Here is a 23,812-nt window from a genome sequence, read left to right as displayed (position 1 = left end):
ATTGGTTGGCTCAGAGGTGCATTGTGTTCGGAAATCAGGGAAATGTCTTGCAGAAATATCCTCAAGTGTGGTTTTAATGTCACTCTCAATCAGACTGAAACCACCGATTATTCTCTCCTCGACAGATGAGCGCCCATCCGTGATCGAGCTTGGACAATCAGCCGACCCCGATTGGACTGTTTTCCCCTCTTGGACGAGTTGTCGCCTGCAGCCGCTGTGGGAGCCGGAGTCGCCATGGAGACGGTGGTGATCGTGGCCATTGGGGTGTTGGCCACCATATTCCTGGCCTCCTTCGTTGCCCTGGTGGTGGTGTGCAGACACCGATACTGCCACCCTCATGACCTGCTGCACCACTTCGACTCCAAGTCAGTAAATCTGTATCAGATTTACATCAGATTTTCATTCTGTTTCAGTGTCTTGTTTCAGAATTTAAGGTCTTAAAATATGTTGTAATGTATAAAATATTGGTTTTAGTTGTGCAACAAGTTTCTGTTTGATATTTTTGTCCTGTGTATTTTATGCCTTTTATAAATTTGCTATAGTGGAGATATGCCAGGAAACAAGGGAGAGAGAGATGCAACAAAGGTCTCCAAAACAGGAACGTTGCAGTTTATGGTTGCCCTCTAAACCAGGAGCACTCCATTTATGTACTTTTCAACCTCAGTTGGACCTCAACAATGAATGTCTTTTTGCTGTTTTCCCACTGCCTTTTCATCCTATAGATGCCCTTTACACTTTGATTAGTTACTACTGTATATATTCAATCAATTCCTGGTAGCAAAATGAAAGGTCACAAATCATGTTAAATATTGATTTCCACAACCTGCAGATATCCAGTAGAAGTTACTCCTTTGCAAAATTCCTCACTTAGCGTTTTAGGGAACCCAGGAAAAATATTTTTATATTGGTCCCCGACTGACGCCCACACCTCCAACCCCAGTGTGAATTGTGTCTGTACCCTGTTGCCTCCAAAATCACATGAAGTACAGCAGACTCCAGAGGCAGGACCTCTTTATACGACAGGGCAACAAGTGAAGCAGTCACCACTAAAACCTGCTGTACTTGTGCAATTGTGACTTTTGGGGGCTCCTGGAGGTCTGGTTTGTAATCCTTTGCTTCTTCTGCGTTCCCCGTTCTTTAAAGACCCACAGTGGATCTGATCGGAGCCATGGAGACCCAGAGTGAGCCGTCGGAGCTGGAGCTGGACGATGTGGTCATCACCAACCCTCACATTGAGGCCATCCTGGAGAATGAGGACTGGATAGAGGACGCCTCGTACGTCTTGACATAAGTTTAGAGCTTTAGACGTTAAAGTCTCAGTGCTGCTGTACTTTGTCATCAATCACAACTAATTCTGTGACTTTTCCTCCAACAGTGGATTGGTCTCTCACTGCATCTCTATCTTAAAGGTAACTGAGTTTCTTACTCGCTCCTTTAGTCCAGTTTTACTTTATATTTTCATGATGATACTGACATATAATACTTCCGCGTGCAGATCTGCCACACTTTGACTGAAAAGCTGGTTGCCTTGACGATGGGTTCAGGGGCAAAGGTCAAAGCACCAGCCAGCCTGAGCGACATCATCACTGTGGCCAAGCGCATCAGCCCGAGGTAAAACAAACCGTTTGATTCACCTCAGTATTAACACATTACTGACTCAGGCGATCCTGCCTCCTCACGTCCTCGCTGTCCCGTCTCACAGGGTGGACGACGTGGTCAGATCCATGTACCCCCCTCTGGATCCAATCCTCCTGGACGCCAGGTAATCACATTTGTTGTCCCATCATTTTAAACTTTTCGTATGACTTTGTAAGGGCTGGAGAGGAGCGACCACTTGACGTGATTTATCCATGATGTAATAACCGCTGACATATGCAGTGTCACAGCAAATTGATGCTGCCAGGAAAATGTTAAACATTTTTGTTTTTCATCATCTAATCTGATTGAATTCAAAGTTTATGAAACCATTCATGTGCTGTGTTATTTCCATGCCTGCTCGGCCCAACAAACCCATTCTAAGCCTGTTTTGGCTTCATTTTAAGAAATAAGTGCTTTTCTTCAGCAGCAGCCATCTAAAATCGAACCTATTTGTCCTCATCTTCCTCCTCAGGGCCACTGCTCTCCTCCTTTCAGTCAGCCACCTGGTGCTGGTCACCCGCAACGCCTGTCACATGTCCGGCAGTATGGACTGGATAGACCAGTCGCTCCACGCGGCCGAGGATCACATGGTGGTTTTGCGCGAGGCGGCGCTGGCCTCCGAACCGGAGCGACACATGCTCGGAGCTGACGCACAGAGAGAACAGGCCATCTAGAGCAAAAACAGACACTCACACAAACAGCCCGCAGCAGGGCATGAATATATGTCCATTTTATCCTTGAGATGCCTATTTTCAATCGATACTTAACAGGCAGATATTCTGCCAGACCGTGTTGTCAATGCAGACTTGACTCTGTCCCACATTAAAAAAAAAAGACATCGGGAAAACATTCTTTATCATATTTCCACCAAAAAGAGCTGGAGGTTACTTTACATTCCCTATAGCTACATAGTAAAAACTGTAAAGTAGACTCAGATACAGGTGGGTACAGGTTTTTTTTGTATGTAATCCTTCTGCAGATCTTTTTAGAGTCGGCCTGTTTAATCTGCCTGCAAGTGAAAGGCCTGTGGAAATTTCTTCTGGAGTGCGCCATCACCCAGCAGTGGGCCTAAATCCAATCTCGCCAGCACTGCACAGTCACATGGAGGCTTAGTCAGCTAATCCATTCTGAGGAAAATAACACCCAGTTAGCCAGTGAACCCAGAGGGGCTCCGACTCAGTGGACCAATGGAAGACCAACCTGACTTACGTACAATTTGTGGGGTCAGTGTGACTTGTAGAACATCCCTCAGACACTCTGTCAGAAATCACCCGTCTGTGAGTTTTCAGTCCAACAGCTGCCACATCAGCAGCGGAGTAAAAGGTCCAGGTTCCAGTTGAATAATGTCCTTTTGTCCCATTGCTGCATTGTATTATGATTAATCGAGAACCTGGTGTCTCTTCTTTAGACGTGCTAGCAGCGCGGCTCTAGGTAGGGCAATGTCTTTCTGTCAGTCCACCGCTCAACAGCTACTGGATGTGGACAGACATTGATGTTTCCCAGCGGATGAATCCTAAAGACTTTGGGGATCCTCTGACCTTTCCTCTAGCGCCACCAGCAGGTTCACATTTGTGGTTTTGAGTGTCTGAACAACTTGGATCGCAATGAAATATGGCGCAGATATTCATGTGCCCCACCGGAGGAATCCTTATTACTTTGATGATTCATTTTCATTTTCAGTTTCATGAGCATGCTCATGTTAGCAGTTAGCTTAGCACAGCCTCACAGAGCCGCTGTAGAAGTCTTGTTTTGTCCCCTGTATGATTTCTGAATGTCAGTGCTAGACATTGAGTCAAGAAACACTTTAATTCTGACAACAAAATGTTTAAAAAAAGCTCAAATGTGCTGTCAGATTCAACAGTAGCGGTTTCTATCTCCATGTGTCCAGGAATAAGGACATTACACAAATATCAAAGTAGAACATTTTAAGTACATCACCATTAGCTGTTGAAGAAATCTTGAGTTTTCACACTCTACTGAGAGATACCCTTTGTCTTTATGTGTTGTGAGGATGTTTTGAACTGTGTGTTGATTGAGGTGAAGCAGAATTGGCGTGTTGTTTTGGGCCAGAGGGATGTTATTGGAGCATGTCTACCTGCTCTTCCATGCATGGCTAATAGTGAATCCCCAGGGAGTCCTAATAAGGCATTACCCACAGCCACAGTCAACACATGGCACAAACCTTTTGTACACACAAGGCTGGCAGACAAATGAACACATCAGTACATCGTATGACACGACTGTAAAACACACATCATGTATTATCGAGTCAAACACACTTGTTTTTGGTGACAATCAGGAAGAAAAGGAGTGAAATCTGTAGCTCTGATGGAAAGGTAACGATCGAGGAGGAAACATTTAGAAAGTGGTTAGCCTTTTTTGTTTTGTTTTGTTTTTCTTGTTTACATTGTTTATTAGCATTGATCGTTTTTTGTAAGCACTCATCCTTACCCCACAGTTTGTTACTGATGTCCTTCCCTCACTCCCACACACCTTCTCTTTTTTTATCTTTCATTGATTTGTACAGATAAAATGAAGTTTCATAGGAAAATGTGTTTTTGTTTTTGCTCTGAACAATAGCTACGGAGAAATCCATGTCTGATAAAAAGTCCACACACTCATACTAATTTGACATAAATAAAAGTGAATTTCTTTCCTCTTTTTATTACGGTGTGAGCAGTCCTTTGTGCAGCAACATGGTGCAAATGTCCCCCTGCCATCTTCCCTTCTCGGTGGAGGAGGAAGTCCCTGCTGCAGGAGCGCCAGTCAGCCTCCACTTGTCTTCGCAGTCTAGCAAAGCAGCCCTTTGCTTTTCTTCAGATCAATTTGCTTCCAGTTTGGGAGGGAGGCGTATTCATCTCTCTTCATTTCCAAAACGGTCTGAAACGTAATTGTAGTGATTTATTTACGGAGGAAACAATGTAAAAATCAATTCCTATATTAAAATATAAATGTTAAAGTTTGAGACTAAACTTCCTCTCAGGATGCATCATCAGATGATAAAAGTCTGTTTTCATGTGCAAAATATGGTGAACACTGCAGCCTGCTGGTTGAAAGACATCACAGCATACGGCTCCATCAGGTTACCTGGAAGTCTTGGTCCGACAGGTAGACTTCCAGGTGCTGGGGGTCCACTCCTTCAGGTAAGGGGCTCCGCAGCAGCTCCTCCAGAGGGTACTGGGTCTTCATGAGCTGGGCCAGGGCGTCCTGCACCAAGGTCAGCTTCACCCGCCCCGCCTCACCCTGACACACGCATCAAACACACCCAGGGAAAGTGACAGAGATGTTGCTATGGCTGCCAGTAACACACTGTTGTAATGATTACTTCAAAACAGAAAATGATGTGTATTGCACAGTGCTCCAAGAGGTAACTTCATACTTCATTACTTCACAATTTGTTCCCCCTTTTGTGGCTCATTAATTATAGAAGTATCCTCGTGGGATTTAACTGTGAGGGCCAAAACAATATGGGTTTCTAGTATTTAATGTGGATATTCCAAAATTATAATTTACCTATGATGCCAAAAATGAATAAATATTCCTTTTCGATGGAGAACCAGGTATCTCTTCCTCTTATAAGTGTGTTTTTTCCACTTTTCTTATAAGTGTGTATGATTTCTTAAAGTCTCAATTAATTGGAATAATTGAATTTGTTCATTTTTGGAGGGTCGACAAAATTCTAGTAATCAGTCTAAAAATATTGTTCAGTTTTAGTTGACAGTAACAACTGTTTCAGTTTCACAGAGATGATACCAAAAAATAACAAATATTCAACCAGAACTTGTGTTTTAAAACACGAAATGCTCCAATGCAAACTCTCAAGTTTGATTCAGTTTCCCCTGCTCAGTGATAGCTGCCACTCTGAGATACATTCCTGCATCCAGATGAAGAATTATTTCACACACAAAACAAAACAAAACTGATGAGCCAATAAAGTGAGAGTGAAAAGAAAAATGATGCAGGTTTTGTAGACTGTATACATGTAGCTGCAGCCAGTGAGGAACGACTATCATGTGGACACAGCGGGCAGATATTAATAAAAATACTGGCAGAAGAATATTTATCTATAGAGATAAAAGCTTCATACATATTAATACATATAACCTTGAAAAGAAAGATTCGATAAGATATCAGGTCAGAGACTACAGACAAAGACAAAGGATAGTAACCCTAACTTATTCATTATATTCATTGATGCATTTACGATTAAAGATGACAAACATCTAATGTCACTAAATATACAATAGAATAGAAAACTCCAAACAGAAATGGGCTGAGATTAACAACAAGGTGCCTGTAGAGAGTTCTGCTGGAACATAATACGATATTTTGTGATTTATTCAAAGGGGTTATCAGGGACGGGATGAATGCTGGATGCGGTAGGAAAATGACTCACTGTCTTCCTCTTGTTTGGCCTCGCCCTTCAGTGTTTTCATAATGGCAAGAGATTGCTTAAGAAATAATGTTTGGCTGCTCTTTTGTCACATTATACCTGCAAAATCCCAGACAAATGCATGGCTACCTGATGAATACCTGTTTGAAATACTGGACTGGACTGCAGCCAAACCCTCCAACAAGGAACGACTGGACTGCAGTAGTCAGCAAAATAATTTGTATGGAGAAATGTACTTTTACCTTAATACTGTGATATGATCACATACTGTATATGTGCCTTAAAATGTAACCCAAAGACCCCTTCTTTTTGCCATAAAATGTCAATGAAAGCTTTGAATCTTTGAACCTACTGTATACGTCGCCCCCACAAGACTGCACAACATCTGGCCTGGCTTCTACATGACAAACTGATCATATAACTGCCTGGTCTTGTACCTGTATGTGGGGTCCCGGACTCCTCTCCCAGCGGGGGAACACATTAGTGAAGGTGAGAGGTTCTGACCCCTCAAAGACGAGGTAGGCCTGCGGTGGGCGTCTTGGGTTCATCTCTGGGATACAGAGAAAAAAATCACGTTGTTTTTTAACACATCAGGGACCAGTGACATCTTTTGAATGGAACCCTTCCTGCCGAACAGCCTCCTCCTACCTTTGCAGTACTGCAGCACCGTCTGCATCGCACACCTCCTCTCGCTGTGCCAGCAGCTCCAGGCCGAAGCCGAGCTCTCCGTCTGCTCAGGCTGACCCCTCTGCCACAGGTAGACCTCCAGACGGTTGTCCAGCAGGAACAAGGCTGGAAGACAGACAAGAAAGACAATAAAGTGGAATTAGATTAGATTCATATTAAATTAAGTTTGACTGTGATGTTCCTGTGGGATGTTTTGTTGTTTTTTTGGCAGCAAGGATTTATAAATGTTATATAAATATAATTTTGTACTTGAGTCATGTGATAATAACTGAACCATCTCCATGGCAACCGAGCAAACTCCATCTGCTGATGAAGGCCATGAGGATGTGGTTAAGAGCTCCAGTGAGTGGACTTTGTGCTAACAATGTTTTGTCAAAGTGCTGTTTCCAAGGTGAATAATGAACCTTCAAGCTCAATATTAATGTAATACTTGCAGCAAACATTCAGCATCTAAAAAACAAGAGAACGATAACTGAATATGTACAACATGAAATGTTTAATGAAAACATAAAACAGCTTGCAATGTATGACTCTGTATTATGATCATTTACCGTAGAAAGCCCCCGTGCAGTAATGTGAACAGCCTTCAGTCTTTGAAGCCGCTTCTTTTTAAAATGTTTGCTTACTAAAACAAATTCTCACCTTGTTGTTATCTTGATTTTATTTCTTTTTTTCTCGTTTTCAAAGGACACATTTGAGGAATTAAAACATCAGAGTTGAACTGAAGTGAGTGCACTCTCACCTGGCTGCGGTACAGAGTACAGGCTCTCTTGGACGAAGGGCATCGCCATCACGAGCCCCGGCAGCCGCGTTGGACTCTGCAGCTCTTCGGCCTGGAAACTCCCAGAGGAGGCACTCAGGTGGAAGAGGCGAGGCGTGAAGTTATACTTCCCTGGATCTGACACAAGGCACACGTGTATTGTTTTTATTATGATTTTAAAGTTTACAGGGCTGAGAAAAATGTAATATCCAGGGTGGACAGAAACAAAGTAAGTGCTGCTTTCTACCTTGCAGCATGCAGTCATAGGCCTTCCTGTCCATCTGTCCCAGCGCTGTCCAGAAGTCTGCAGGCTCTGAACCCTCCTCCACTACCTGCACCTTCACTGTGTTGCTTTTGCTGAGCCCCAACTCTGCTGGACACCTAATAAAAACATAAAATTCACAACCTTCAATGTTAAAAACATCACTGGATCCTTCCATCTTTTCAAAGCCCTCCTGCAGTATGTGACTTACATCTGAGTGAGACGCTCCACTGCCCTCCTGCTGACCTCTCTGGAGCTACTATGAGCTTTACAGCCAGTCCAGAGATACAGCACCCCCTGCTGGCTGTTGAGCAGGACAACAGAGCCCCTGGACCTCAGACCTGCACAGCAGCAATGCACCTCTAACAGAGAGCCCTCCTCTGGGAGCTCTCCTCGCACACAGAACAAACGCCACTCTGCTACAACAGACAGAATATTTCTTTTAAATCACATGAGTAAAAAAAACAAGGAAAATAGATACAGGAAGACTGTAAATATGCCCTTACTCCACCTGCATCGGTGGAGGCCTCCTCTCGCTTGCCCTTGTGAATAACCAAGCCGCCCTGGAAAAGCTGCAGGAAACAGGGAGGTTCCTTTCCCTGAGGAACCACCACCTCCAGAAACAACACAACAGACACAGAGACTGTAAACACAGACAGTCCTGCTGAAGGGGAACTGAAGATGTCAGCAGATAGTTCTGGCTTCTTTAACTAAATGCTGGAAAAAAACATCAATTTATTATAGTAAAAGGGTAAATGCACTGAAGTGAAAGTAGCTACAGTAAAGAATGGTTCCTTTCAACGTTATATTATTGTTGCATTAACCTGTAAGACATATGTTAGGTGGTTCAATGCACCTTTGGTATTGTTGAGTAAATGTTCTCACAGTTCTTACAGAGTTACTTCAGTCATGTATACAAGTAGATGATGGCTTCTGAAGGCCGTGATCTTACCTGTGACTCCTCATGGTTGTTCATGCCGATGGACAGGAAAGCAGCAGTGTCCCGCCCACTGACGCTTGAGTGACGGCCCCTCCACAGGAACAAGGCGGTGGTTTCTCTGCTACACTCATCAGGGCTGTTTGTGTTCTCTACAGCAGAGAAGAACACAGACCATCATCAGACTGCATGAAGGACGATCATTTCATCTAGATTTAAGGTGTCTTTGTAGCTGATGCCCTTGTGCAAATCGAAGTGCAAAGGTATTATATGATGAATGTCACTGACCAACAGTGTTGATGCTGTACGTCCAGCGGACGACGTAGGAGTCTCCTTCGTGAAGCTGTCCGGTGCTCTCTACTGGACTTTCACTGTCATCAAACTCCTGGACGTGCCAAGTGTCCACAGCAACTGTCTTCAGCTCCATCTGGCGTCCTTCCTCCAGTGTGACGACTCCGTGCCCCCTCTGGACGTCAACCCCAGCCAGCACGTTGTGGACCAAACTGTCCCCTTCCAGTGACTGACCCGACACTAGAGACCTGGCGTCGCAGGCACTCAAGAGGTCTGATGATGGGGACACGGACTGGGAGGACTGAACGGGGACAAACTGTGAAGAGAAAGGAAACAGACAAGAAGTTAAAAGAGCTAGAAAGAGAACTGTGTTTTTGCAGCATGACTTTTAAATGTTAAACTGTGAGATGAACCTGTGTCTCCTTGTCCACTGAAGCTGCTTCCTCCAGGCCTCCAGTCCTGCTTGTCCAGTCCAGGAACTTCTCTCTGAACAGAGCCGTCTCGTTGTGCTCGGAGACGCAGCCGAACAACGCCCAGCTGGGACGCCCCTCTCCCCTCCTGAGGACAGAAGTAAAGGTGAGTGAACAAATGTTAGTTATTAACACGTAGTTGTGATGTTTTTATCAGACAGCACTTAGTCCAGTCTCTAGCTTTACCAGTAAATATACATTAAACCTTAATAAACAGTGGAAACTCTTTTGTTTTGGACTGAATCAAACCCTAAATAATGCCCTTAAATTATGCTAAGCTATTACGTTATTATGCTAATTCTGCTGCCTCTTTATATGTTCATTCTGAGTATGAACCTATGGCTGCATATGGCCCCTCGAGCACAAAGCCAGATCCATAGAGAAATGTTTTTTTCCCAGTTTGGTGTGGAAGACCTTGACTGGCCTGCACAGAGCATGCCAAGTCATGGGAGCAAATCCCTGCAGCCAGGTTCTCAGATCTGGTGGAAAGCCTTCACAGAAGAGTGGAGGCTGCTGTAGCAGCAGATTAACGCCCACAGTTTTGGAATAACATGTTCAACAACCACATAAGAGTGTAATGTTCACTTACTTTGTTCAGCCATACCAGGGACACGGTAGACTTTAATGTTGTCTCTCAGTGTGTTTGCACAGTGTGCTGCAGTCTGTCCACTTGTTTGAATTTCTAAACAACTGTCTTTTGCCAGCTGCCGCATGTCAGCGTGTAGAGCAGACTTACAACAGCCTGCTGGGAGGTTACAGCATGTCATGTGTACACAATGCTGTATGCTGGCGTTTCTCTACGTGAGGTGTGGGATTACAAACCATTCGCTTTAGTTTTACAGCGTGCTCTAAAGACCTACTGCAGACTTCTGGGGTGTTGCTGTACGCACAGTTAACTTAATGCTTAATGCTTTCGCTGTGTGTGGTGTTACATTATAATACTTACAGCTGTTCTCCACTGTTTCTGTAATGTGTCCTAATATTGATGTGCCGTTTCACTGTTTTCAATGTGAAGTGTGGACTAAAAGCTTTACTGCCTGCGGTGTGAACTTACAGCGGTGTGCTGGGGTTACACTGTGTGGGATCCAGTGGATTGACTCGACAGTTGCTGTAGTCATAAGCTCCAGCCCACACTTGGTGAGTCAGCTGGAGAGCAACAGTCCTCCTGCTGGGGGAAACATCCTGTCCATGCCACAGGTACACCTCACTGCCGAAATCAAACACCAGGGCCTGGACACACACAAAATAAATCATTAAAACGGACTTGTAAAGACCTAAGACAAATTAGAAACGACAGGAGAATCCAGGAGAGACCTCAGACCTCAGTGGAGCCCAGCAGGGAAGTACTGGGGATGGAGGCCCAGGCCTGTTCATGAGGCACCAGTCTGTTCTCCATCAGCCTGTACACACAGTTGGACTCCACCACACCACACTCATAGAGCTCATCCTCCTCCTCTGCGCTGGCTCCTGTGAAGAGACGTAAACAGAAAAAAAAAGCTGTAAAGTCCTCATGTACACAGATAAACTCTTGGAGAAATGTACAAAGTGGACATTTTGACTTCTGACCTCTGTATTGTGTCCTCCCTCCTAGAAGACTCCAGAAGTCTGCAGCCAGACTGCCGTCACAGTTCAGCCCCTCCTCCAGGTGGACGATCTGGGAGGCCTGACAGCCGAGATCCCCCTGACTCTGGATGAGTGATGCCAGCTCAGAGGCCTGAAAAGCAAAAGTATCTGTGAACTGAAAGTAATCAAAACGTACACATTATAGAATTGAGGTAAACCTTTGTAAACCAAGTGTGTTTTATACAAAATAAAGCAGAACATGGACGCTGTTGATTATGTAATCTGAGAGCAGAACACATCACAAAGCATCAGTCCTGCCAGTATTACATCCAGAAACTGTGTTAATGTCTTTTACCGCCTCTGTATGCTGCTCCAAATGTATTTTATGCACAAAATGCTCTTGGGGGCATTAAGAGTCATTTTTATGCCTTTTTAAGCATTTTGTGGCATGAAATGAAAAATATGAGTATTAAAACATTTATCATACAGTTATAATATGATTACGATTTAATTTGTAACACCCAGAAATATGTTCTTCTCCAGTAAATGAAGTGATATTTCATGGCATCTGGGCACATGACGATGAGGTTTTCAAGTGAAGTATATATTTTCACCAAATTTACATTTCATGGCACAAAATGTCTTATACACCCTGTAATTTTATGCTAACAACGTACTGTCTTGATCGCCACCTTAGAGAATTAAGACATGACAGTGCAGTCTGTTACCTTGGCTTTCTCTTGCTCATTGGCAAACTCTCCGCTCCACAGGATGCAATGCTCCGGAGCGACCAGCAGGAAGCAGTCTCCGCTGTTCAGCGACCGCACGGAGGGCTCCACCAGACGCACCTGGACATGCCGCCTACCTGTCACCACAGAAACCAGTTAATGTAAAAACCTGAGCACAGAGACGTCATCGTGAGGACACTCGTAAACCAGATCTTTTCTGACCTTTGATGTGAATGAGCATCAGGCTGCTGAAGGGAGGGCAAGACTCTGAGGAAGATGATCTGGCGAGATGTGGATCTGCTACGGAGGAGTTCTTGGACTCTGTGTGGAGGGAAAAACACACGATAAGGAAGCTGAAAAAGGAAGGCAGAGTAAAAAGAAAGAAAATCCTTCACTCACTCTTCTCGGCCTGGATCCTCTCCTCAGTAGCTGTGCTGACTCTCTCTCCCATGTAGTCCTGCCTGATGTCCTCCCTGGCAGCCAGAGCCCTCAGAGGGTTTCTGGATCCCTGAGTCCGACGGGACGGACGCACCGACCGCCTGTGCTCTGCCACTGCTGAGGTCAGCCTGCAGCACACACACACACACACACACAACGATGTCATATATATATATATATATATATATATATATATAAGAGCGCTCCAGAAGCTTCCTAACCATGTTGGGAGTCACCAGCAGATGGCTGTGTTCATGCACAGAGGCTACACTTTCCAACCAAGACGAGATATCTTGGAAATGTATGATGAAAAAGGGACACGTTTCAGCCGGGCTATAAAACTCATTAACTCATTTATTTGAAGGGATAATAGATGTTGTGATGTGATGCAGTCCTGACACATCACCATCGGAGGCCTGCTATTGGCTGGTTCACAGTGCCTTTTTCAGGTAGACTAAATTGTAGTTCTTATTTCTTGCTAACACTTAGAAGTCACTGCAGTCAGCACTTAAGAATCACACTTAGCTAAATGTCACTTTTAAAGACCTAAAACAGACAGGTGCAGCTTCCTTCCACCACATCCCTGAACATTTGAGATGTCTATAATACAGCGAGAGCGAAGGCCAATCATCTTACAATCTGTGGTCAAACCAGGCTCACATGGGTGTGTTGGTCTGGCAGAGGACACCCAGGTCCTGCTCGCTCTCTGTGGAAGCAACGTGTCCACAGGGCGGGGGGCCGCAGGCGGAGGGAGGTGACTGGTCTCTGTAGAAACCTCCATCAGGCGTGTTTGATTCATCCACAGGCGTGTCCTCCTTCTGCTCATGTGGAGCCACAGAGAGCGGAGAGCTCTGTGGAGCTGCCGGGGGGGACAGGACAGTAAACTTAATAAACTTAAAAATACTTTAAGACTTTAACGGCTTATATCAATGAGCCTTTACATGATGTTACCTTCCGCCTGGAGACTTCAGTTTACAGAGAACCAAATCGACAGTCTTTATGAACTAATGCTGCTCTAACCTTCATGTGTGCATGTTGGAGCTTCAGTGGAGTGTCTCTTGTTGTGAGAGGCTTCATTTCTGTCTGATTCTGGCGATCCGAGACCTAACAGGTGACAGAGGGCACGAGTCAGAGACACAAGCCTACCGAGGTTGAGTTTAAAGATGCAGAGATAATAAGAGTAACCAGAGCGAATAAACTCACCTCTCTTGGGCATACGTCCGTCCTCTTGCTCGTTCCTCTCCTGCTGTGTATTGATTTCCTCGGCTTCGTCTGTCTGAAGGTCATCCTCAACTCCCTTCGCCTACACAACCAGAGAAACAGACGCGTTAATGTAAGCATCAGATTTAAGCATCAAAACTATTAAAGAAATGCCGGCATGCGTCACCTTCTGTCTCCACTGAGGCTGAATCTGGTTCTTGGTAGGAGACGCGACTTCTTGTGCCTCAAAGGACAGATTTGTCTGAGGATGACGTGAAAACAGAATAACATGGATAATAAAGTAACAGGTGAGTCCTTTGGTGTAGGCGGGTGAGGGGAGATGCCTTTTGGGGACATGCATGACCAGGAAATAGGATGCAGAACGAAAGTTGAGGGAATCTGATTTATTTGGGAACAATAAACAAACAGGAGCGCTCAGACTCTAACGCGGCTATTGAAAGTATTCAGGCAGCAAAAAGACACTTAAGTACAATAAGTACTTTTAACATTATATTAAGATTAATCCTAGTGATTGATTTTACTTTACGTCTTATTGTTTGCCTTGTGTACGATGTGTTGAGAGCTTATTTTGCCGCTCTTGTTGTCATTTCAGCATCTTGGCAGTTGGCAAACTGACACATTCACAGACTGATTAATTGTGTGCTTTGTCCTTTGTCTTAAAGGTTTAACTTGCATTTTTCATTTGAGCAACTGAAGTCAAACGTTGCTCTTCTTTGTAGCTAGTTTCTCCAATATCCAAGGTTGGGTGTGAGGGTATGACATTTTGGGGGTAATGAAAGTGAAAGTTTAAAAACCACAAGTTCAGGAAAAGTATGAGAGTAAGAGCACAGAATTAACAGAAACAACATGGAAACTGTGAAGCGAGAGCTGCGATGTATCACTTCAGAAAAAGGATCATTTTCACACAGAAAAGACACTCTGCAGGTGACAGAGTCGACTCGTTAGCGTGAGTGAAACTTCACACGTCATCTGTCACAGCCTCCTGAAGACTTTTTCACTGCATACAAAACACGGCAAACCAAGAAGCGCCGGTTAATCTGCCATGCAGCGGCTCAGACTATTACCTGATTGAAACACATGATATATTGGGGCGTACTGCTAGAATAGACAGAGGCAAAGACGGGTTCCTGGGAGAGAAGAGGAAGTGGAAGAGAGATGGGGCAGGCTGAAGCTACTGTAAAATTAGTACTGGAGATAATAATGCAGATTTAGAAGGATCTATGCATTTCAAAGCACTCGTTGGAGACTTACCCAGCACTGAGGGTTCACACACTCCACATGAAGGTCTTCTGTCTCCTCCTGCAGGGGGCACAATGACGGGAAACAGGGCGTGGATAATTAAAACAGAGAAAAGAAGATAAAAAATGAACACACGGTGATATCGTAAGGTCATAAAAGGCACCAGAATAATCAGTCTGTTTACATTCCACATCCTGTTCTGAGACAGTCAAATCCACATCAGTCCATAAACACTAACCGGTCTGGATATATTCCCCTGTAACTTCAGTGTGATCTCGAGACATTTAGCACCTACCAAATCCAGAGTGTTGTTGCTAAGAGATGCTATATCTGGTTTCACTGGAATGACAAATACACAGATCTAACCCCCGCCCCTCTTCTCTTTCTGGATTTAAGGATGGCAAGAGGAGTGAACCCAACAACCTCTACATGCAACGTTTCTCTGCTTTTCCACAGAGTTTACATCAAAACGCTGCAAAACTCTGTGACATTTTGTATTCAAATATGATTCGACCTGTTTTAAGAATGGTGTGTCTTGATACCAGAGGAGTGAGCTGCCTTATGCTCTTCTAAAATCATTAATCATAGTTTTTATGACACGACATGAAAGGAGCCTGTGCATATACAATCAGCAAGGTGACAGGATGTTAGCTCACGGTTAATGTTATCCGGTATATTATCTGAGATAACCCCTGTCTTCCTCTCAGGCTGCAAGAATAACTTCCACCAAGCAGAGGGTGGAGCAGTAGCTTCTATGTAGCCTGAGAGGCAAAACCCAGGTCAAAAAGGTTCCTAAATATCTTGCTGCTGGTTAACTACTGTGGCCGTCAACTTCTCTCTTCTCACCTCTGGATTTTGGTGGTTTGAGAGTCTGAAGATTCTGTTTCGAGAGATTTTAGTGAGTAAATCCAACTGAAGCTTTAAAAGTGAGGGGGACAAAAATGGGATTTTTTCATGACATGTTTGAGGGGTGACTGAGCAACAGGAAGGAAAAAATCAAGAGTGACCCAAAAGGCAATGCCGTGTGTTGTGGCCAATGGGGTGGCCAGGGTTTAGTCTGTGTTGGCCCCCCATTGGCTGGCTCCGCCATTGCAGACTTGAGGCTGCATGACTTGTTAAAGATGGACACTCCTGGCTGTGTTGACTCTACAGCTGTACTGTCAACCCTCTGAAACTTTATCCCTCTCTGCTGACAGTCTGAAACCCACGGGCTCCAAACTGGACTCTCAAAGGATTAGAGACTATGGAGGGGGAAAAGAGTTGCCCCTTTACAGACAAGAGGCAGAGCAGCTGCTGATTCTGCAGCTGTGATTTGGTCCACTGATATTTTCATCTCAGACCTTTACAGTAACAGTGTGACGTATCTCGCTTTCGTACCTTACTTCTGCTGGTGTTGGTCGTCTCCTGCAGTTTAACGGTGTCATCTTCCAGTGTGACCTGAACGTGACCCACGGCTGTGGTTTCTTCATTCATCTCCCTCACTCTCTCTTCCTCATCCTGTTGCCTTTTGGACAGATCACCAAAGAACCACAGAACATATCAAAACACTGTATTCCAGTTCAGTTTGCATCCTAAAACTGCTGAGAGCTGGTGTGACATCTGTAAATTTGATCCTTTTTATCATTTATCATCATCATGCATAGTTCATAATGTCACATACGAATCAGAGCAAGACCTTCCTGATTTCAGAACTCTACTTACTGAGTTCTTGCAGCAGTATCCGGTCTGTGCTCCTCAGAGGAAACCAGCTGTTCCTGCGGCTTGGTCCGGCTGTTCCTCTCCTCCCGAGGAGTGTCCTGCTCTGACAAGGCTCTTATTGGTGTACAGGCAATGGTTTCCCTCCTGGTTCGAGCCCTCTGCCTCCAGGGAGCGGCAGTCAGCGAGCCTCCCTCCTCACCTGAAGCCTCACGTCTCTCCCTCCGTGGTGCCACAGAAATGTCCTGCCGCTCTGTGCTCTCCATCCTCCCTTGCATCCCTGCTTCTTCACAACCTCCACCATTCTGTTCATAGCTGAACGGCGCGTCCGTCTGGCCGCCCTCCGTCCTGCTCCACTCTGAGCCTCCGGAGTAGCTCTTCTTCAGGATTCCTCTCAAGCCTGGCTCTGAGTCGTGGCGCTGCAGGCCCTGCTGGGTGAGACCACCGGGCTCCCCGGGCTCAGGACCGGTGTCAGGTTTTGGCTGGGAAAGGCGTAGCTCACTGGGTTTTAGGTTGACAGACGAGGCCTGCTGTCTGTCGGACAGATGAGGGGACAAACTGAAGGCAGGAAGCTGTACGGGGCCTTTCTGGAGCTGAACAGAGAAAAGGCACAAAGGTGAGATACGAGCATAGACAAGAGTTCAAAATGTACTTGATGTAGAAACATGATATATATTCAGAGAAGGTGAACCAGATGATGAAACATGTAATACAAATAAAGTCTGATTTATATTGTTTTGGCTCGTGTACTCACCAGGCTGACCTCCTCCACAGTGATGGGCTGCGTGCGGTACCGAGCCCCCTTCTGCCTTCGCCTCTCTGGGGGCCCGTCTGCAGGGCCGCCCCCCTGCCTCCCCGGCAGGGACAGCTTGTTGAAGAGGGCGAGCTTCTCACTCATGCTCAGCTTGCAGCTCTCATCGTCATCTTCCGCCGACTCAGCCTGCACAGACTGGGGCTCCACTGGTGGTGCTGGTTTGGGGGTGCTGCAGGGAAACATGAGTTCACAAGATAAGGTTGGTGATATTCTATATTTTTCTTATGGCCAAAAGTATTGCCTCAATCCCACATACACTGTCCAGCTGCCAGAAATACTGTTGTATCTAACTGAAAACAGTCATCAACAAATTCTCTATGTATTCCAGTTTGAAGTACTTCTGTTAAAAACTACAATAACCAGCTGTTTTAGGAAATTACTTTTTAAGAATACATTTCTGACCTGTTTTTAGAGATTTGTGTCATTGTTGGTTTTGGTCTTTTTATGGTATTTTTGTTGACAGTAAGAAAAAGATAGAGTAATGCCAGCCTTACCCTTTAAACACATGAAGGTCATGTGGCTAAGTTAAAAACAACAGCAACTCTGGAGCAGATGTCTAAAGTAGTGCCAATATTAGTTTGTACTGTGCAAATGAATCCATCCAAATATATATATATGTATTCCTTGCACTGAAGCTAAACCCTCCCTCCGTCTGGCCACTAGGCTTCCCCACCTGATTGCCACGATTTCCTCACAGGTGATTGGCTGAGTTAGGAAGCGATGGTCGTTGCCACGGCGCACCCTGCGCTCGTGACAGACGCTGCCTGAGCGAGGCTTCAGGAAGGCCGAGGCCTCGGGGGCAGCAGCCTTCTCCAGCTCCTACAGAGGAGGCGGGACATGTTCACGTCAACACATTTCGGGGCCTTTTCCAGGTGGACCCCAACATTCAATCAACAGCCTCCACCTGCTAAATAAGTAATAAGGGTGACCACAAAAATGGCAGTGAAAAGTCCCTCTCCTGATGTCTCCTGTTCTATTTGTATGGACAGATGGTGGGAGGGGAGGCGGGTCGGGTAGCCGGTTAATAAAGCAGCGAGCCGTGAGGTGCAGCGTCTTGGCTTCATGGATAGAATGCCAGCCCAACAGGTCACAGCGTAACCTGAGCTCAGCCGGCTTCAGTTACCTCCCCGCCTGCCTCCACGGAGAAGCAGGCTAATTATAACAACGCTACTGTGGTTGTTCATGGTAACACAGCATCTGGCACATTTTCACCTTTCTGTCAAAAAGTGAGCAGGAGGTGAAATGTAGGAATGAACATTGTTGAGGAGAAAATCCACAATGAGTTTCGTCTTCTGTATAGCGACAAAGAAAAGTCCCCCCCTCTGGACTGTTTGTGATGTGTATTTATCTATCTCTATAAATGTAACCTTTCTTTTAATAAGTACAGACTGTTGCAAAACTGCGGATCCAGGCTCAGCACCTGTTTGACCAGTCATATCCCTCAACATGATCAGGTTGTGTTCTGCGTGCTCAGCGCTGGCTCACCATGCGTCTCAGACTGTAAGGTGAGCAGCTGAGGTGACCGAGCTTTCTCTTCAAGCTTGTTCGATATACTCCTGAACAATTCTGCTCAGACGAGTTCATCCAGTACCTGACATCCTGATGGCAGCTTCATTGCTGTGAGTAAACTTTCAGAGCAAAATGATTCAGCTGTGAGGCTCCGTCACATTAGATGGACAAAAGCCACAGGTTGACTTCCACGATCTCTGCACATCATCATTTTTAGCAGCAGGCATCAGCACAGACAGAGAAAATAAGCAGGTCATGAACAGCAATAAGGATCCTGTTTCAGAGCCGAGACCAACATAGACTCACTTTAAACAAAGACATCTTGGCCGCCACACTCATTTTGGCTCGGTCGTCTGTTTTCACATCAGCTGTGAGGCAAAAAAAAACGACACAAATCATCATTAAGATTTGCAAATAAACATGAGAGTAACGGTGGAAAGTAACAAAGCACATTTACTCCTTTTACTCCACTTTATTTATCGCACTAGTTTCACAAAAAGACACATGATGATCTTTTAAAATGCAGTACTTTGTGGAAGATTATACAAAGGCTCATAATGGTTCCTCAGATTTATCTTGTGACCTTTTGGAGGGGGGCTGCCACCAGGTTGGGAACCACTGGACTAAAACTACTAATCTGTATATAAAGGGGTTAAAACTAGCTCCAGCAGCTACAACAGCACAATGCTGCTCACACACTGATGCATCAGTATCAAGACTACTACAGTGCTTTTACTTTTGATACTTTAAGTGCATTTTGCTAATAATATTTTTATTTGTAATGGAGACTTTTTATTGGTACTTTTATTTAAGTAAATGATCTGAGTACTTTTTCCTCCACAGTCAGCAATAAAGAATAATTTCTTTTGTCTTCAATCAATCTACATTTTGTCCTGATAGCTATTAAATTAAACGGCTGCTTCTCACTTGTCAACTGGATTAAAACAGTAACACTGGTTCCTGATCTCACACTCTCTTTGTCCCCTATTTTTACATATTGATAGTTGAATGATGTTTACACTTCAGCCTGATCATATAACAGACTGTGGAAGCAGGGCTGTAGTTTACTAACATATAGAGCAAGTAAACGTTCTATCAGGACACCACGAGACTCAGTCTTTGTAAAGACTTGCTTGTAATCTTTTTATGGTGGAGGTTAAGAGTGGGACTGACGTAGCGGTGCTCCGCTGCTCACATGGTTTTATGAGACGTAAATCTGTCATCACTGAGGAGATGAACTATTGTGAGCCTAAAAATATAACCTGATTTATTTCATGAGCTATTAAATGAGTTCATGGAGGCAACTGTGCAATTTGGATGCACACTCCAAATATTAGTCTCGTATGCAACGTGTGGAGAGAATGTTATATATTTTCCCTCCTGCCGTCATCAGTGTGTTTACTTCACTGTGCTGTCAGTGGCTGTTAAGGTGTTTGTCTCTAAACACATAACAAACTGTACGATCTAAGCCAGGCGGGAGTGCAGCTTTACCTTTAAGGTTCTCCTCTTCTTCTGCGTCCATCAGCCTAGAAGAGTGAAAGGAGGCAAAACATGATGTCACCAGGTGAAACAGGAACAGGGAGGTGAAGTGGACGTAAATCTGCGGCTCCTGTGCCTTCTCTTTCAGGTCCTGCTTCGAGCTTACAATACACGTCTGTGAGCTTCAGCATGCTGCTCAAACAATCAAGATACTGTGTCATGTTTGCATAAAGCAGCAATGTGGAGGTCAGGAAGACGGACACATGCAAACCACACCACCCGTGGGCATTTATGTAAAGGTGCTGCACTGCTACACCTAAGAGGGGCAGCATTTTTATTAGTGAAGAGCAAATATCAAACACACACCATCAGCAGTTTGAAAGCCTTGTCATAAAAAACCCCACATCATTCAAAATACTAAATGTAAGTATCAAACACTACTTTCACAATATGTCACTTCAAACAGATCACTGCAAACAGCATCTTCTTTGGGAAAAACCCAACCAGGCGCCTCCTGTGCAGAGCACACAGCCCCTACCCGCTGCTCTCCTCCATCTCATTGGCTGTGATCGGCTGTGTCCTGAAGCGCTCGCTGGTCTTGCGACCGCCACCTGACCCGCCGGGGAGGTAACGCCGGGTGCGCCGCCGGCCCCCCTCAGACCCCGGCTTCACAGCCAGATCCAGAGAGGACGTGGCTCGCCCAGCATCAGGGCAACTAGTGTCCACACAAACAGAGCAGGAGGAGGAAAGGGAAGAAGAGGTTGAGGCGGAGACACATATTGTCACAGAGGTACACAGTCTGGATCACACACATGCAGGTGACCCTACACTTTCTCGGGCTGCGCTCCGCTCCCCGTCTGTTGCAGAAGAGCACTTCTCAACTGGCCCACCGACACCCGAGTGTGGAGCTGCGGGGCATCGAGTCCAAGAGGGACGAGGTACCCCTCCCCACTCAGCAGAGCAGAGTCCTGGGAACCCTGCCTGGAGGGGGCGGGAGTGAGGGGAAGGAGGTGAGGATGCAGGAGTGGGGAACGTGGGGTGAGGCACACTCTCAGACACAAAGTACAATCCTGTACCTTTCCATCAGACGCTGCCAAAAAATGTGGAGCTCCAACCGTGAAAGGTGCAAAGTTGTACCTGTTTTCTGACTGTAAAGAGGTTTCCAGCTCCATAACGCCAGCTCCGAGAAAAAGCACCCAGACCACATGATGGGGAAAGTGTCAGGCTGGGAGAGTACCAACCAAATGCATAAGGAGAATCAGACTGGCTTTAAAACTCCCTGCTGGGACCCACTGATTTAGACCTGTCACTTTTAATTAGTAACAAAGGCTGCAGAGCAAGTGGTGAAGTCAAGGATCTGGAGCTGCTGAAAGGTCGCTGGTGAGAAGCAGACCAAGTTTAAAAAGTGGGAGTATAAAGTTTTCTGCTGTTTTTTTTAAATACATTCCCTTGTATGATTGTGAACTCATTCCCTTACTGTACTACATGTGTTCAGTATCAGTGACTAAAACAAAAGGATCAGACTGTTTTCATGCTTCTGAAGAAGACAGCAACAACACTCGGGTGCATATTCTGCATCATTTACATACAAAACATCATGTAATGTCCCACATGCATCGTGTATATAGAGAGAACCCTAACCCTGGTTACGTTACCCCTCTCCTCACTGATTATATTAATACGCTGCTGCACGCTGTAATTAGCAGTTACCAAAATACTAACTATCCATTGTGCTATTTAAAGAACCAACAGTTTGCATTGATGTCAAGGTGGAAAAGGTTGAAGCAGGTGTCATCGAGGTTAGGAGGCGGGTATGTTGCTTTATTGGTGTTTGGACAAATTAAAAACACCTGCTCCCCCTCCACGTCCACGACACCGACACTGTGCTGCATCTGCACCACACAAAAGGCCTGAAGGGCTCGCTGTATGTTTTTTATAGTTTAACATGATGTTTACACAGATTTTATGTCCCCGTGCATCCAAAGTTTGTTGTGTTTCCAGCTGGAAGAAGACACATACTTTTCAATAAAAACCATTGTTGGAATTTATAGAAAAATGTGCCCTATTTGAAACCTGGTTCAAGTTTACGCACTCAATAGAGTCATCCTTCACTCCAGACATGACTCACCTTCTTAAGTGGTTGGCCTCTGCAGGAGCGTCTGCCTCTAATCCATTTGTAACCCCTCGCGCCCTGCCGTTCACTCTCTCACTGAGGCCGTCCGAGTTCAATGTCCCTCTGTGGGCTTGGCTCACTGGGTCGTGCACCTCTTTCCCATCCCTCCTCACCCACTTGGAGGGTAGCTCCTCCATGTTGCCGTAGCGTTCGGCCAGTTCTCGCCTCCTCTCGGCTTTATAACGAGCGATCCGCTCTGATCTGGGCTCCAGGACTGGGTTCTCCATGGCGTCCATAGTCCCTCAGAAGGATTCAGTCGATTGTCCTCAAATAATTGTGAAGCATTTAGGAACAGAAAGCAGATGGTTTGTTCTTTCTCCACTTTTCAGCTAAGGCAAAACACGGGAGCCAAACTCAGATTCCATTGGACCTAAAGACTTTCCTTGCTGAGAGTCCACCAATCAGGGGTTGCAGAACAATCTGTTCCTTGGAGGGTGAGACATTGCTCCTGAAAGAGGAACAAGCAAACAAGAACAGGTAAGGAACGTACGTCACTAACAGCACATACACGTCACTTGTGGGCCCTTCAGCAGTCTGCACGTCTTCCTAGGAAGGTGATCGATGAGCTGCTGCCTTCAATATATATTAAGTACTTTTTCTAAAAGTGCATCTTTCATTAAAGTCTCTTCTCTCCTCTTGCTTGAGTCCATGTAAGATGACCTGCACTGGCCTGCAGTGCCATGCAGGAATCTCCCCTTGCACTGAAACTCAACACCTCAGCAGCTCAGGTCCACTCTGGGTTCAGGCCTGGATGGCACTGAGTCTGCAGGCTTGCTGGTCTTTTCCACAACCCTGGATGTAACTTAAGCCGAACAAGTCCCTGTTTTCTTGTTCAAATGTTATCTAACAAGCTGCATAGCCAGTTTGATCGTTGTATGTCAATACAGAGCGTGTTATCTTTAAAAAATAATTAGATATGGTTTCAAATGTGTTCAAATACACATATAATGACCTGATCTGAATTATGACATGTTCCCAGGCAACGTGCTCACATAGATGATGATGATGAAGTCCCCGTTGGCTACATGGTTGCCTGGATGTGAATAAACAACACCAACAAAGCCTGAGGCTGTAACCACGTATAAATAGAACTGATATGACACATTTTGCATTCAAAGACAGCAGCTAACCACCAGCTAGGTTCACAAATGAGTGACTGTGTGTGCTCACAAATATGTACAAACATAAATGTGTGTTTGCATATGTGTCTGTGTGTTTTCCAAAACTGTGGATGTCAGCATTCCTGATGCAGGAAGCACAATGGAGCCCGAACAAAGAGCCGCGAGCCACGGACTTAGTGCACCAGATAGATCTGCAGCAGGGCTGAATGCTTCTGGTGGCAGGAGAGTTCACAAAGTAAACGGTGCAACTTTTAAGTTTATTTGAGCTCCTCTCAGACTGCTGGAAGGAAATAAGGAGTGAACAGACAAAAGAGATATAGATTAAACACACAGTCTGCACAGCTACCGGTCAGGTCTGCCTGTCATCTGTCAGAAACACACACACACAGATGTC

General features: G+C 45.2%; 2 protein-coding genes across 2 annotated transcripts; one reads left to right on the top strand and one right to left on the bottom strand.

Moving 5' to 3' along the window:
• Window positions 1–234: 234 nt before the first annotated feature.
• On the top strand, window positions 235–2,312 carry tmem98 (transmembrane protein 98). Its single transcript, XM_070923969.1, has 6 exons — window positions 235–365; window positions 1,144–1,275; window positions 1,376–1,409; window positions 1,496–1,611; window positions 1,703–1,762; window positions 2,111–2,312. The coding sequence occupies exons 1-6, from the start codon at window positions 235–237 to the stop codon at window positions 2,310–2,312; spliced, it is 675 nt and encodes a 224-aa protein (XP_070780070.1).
• Window positions 2,313–3,778: 1,466 nt separating this feature from the next.
• On the bottom strand, window positions 3,779–22,533 carry svilc (supervillin c). Its single transcript, XM_070922676.1, has 32 exons — window positions 22,253–22,533; window positions 20,953–21,105; window positions 20,663–20,839; window positions 20,137–20,171; window positions 18,952–19,013; window positions 17,810–17,955; window positions 17,077–17,305; window positions 16,329–16,915; window positions 16,005–16,131; window positions 14,640–14,687; window positions 14,453–14,515; window positions 13,555–13,629; window positions 13,371–13,470; window positions 13,188–13,271; window positions 12,828–13,026; window positions 12,129–12,295; window positions 11,952–12,050; window positions 11,730–11,866; window positions 11,005–11,152; window positions 10,760–10,905; window positions 10,493–10,668; window positions 9,382–9,526; window positions 8,966–9,284; window positions 8,693–8,829; window positions 8,252–8,354; window positions 7,952–8,159; window positions 7,726–7,859; window positions 7,461–7,616; window positions 6,680–6,823; window positions 6,469–6,581; window positions 4,726–4,881; window positions 3,779–4,518 (listed from the first exon to the last, which is right to left on the bottom strand). Exons 1-32 carry the CDS (start codon window positions 22,531–22,533, stop codon window positions 4,429–4,431), a joined length of 4,944 nt encoding a protein of 1,647 aa, XP_070778777.1. The 3' UTR covers window positions 3,779–4,428.
• Window positions 22,534–23,812: the final 1,279 nt, after the last annotated feature.

The sequence above is a fragment of the Enoplosus armatus genome, chromosome 17 (assembly GCF_043641665.1).
Source record: "Enoplosus armatus isolate fEnoArm2 chromosome 17, fEnoArm2.hap1, whole genome shotgun sequence".
NCBI classification, from domain to species: Eukaryota; Metazoa; Chordata; class Actinopteri; order Centrarchiformes; family Enoplosidae; genus Enoplosus; species Enoplosus armatus.
This window is presented reverse-complemented; position numbering and strand designations above follow the sequence as displayed.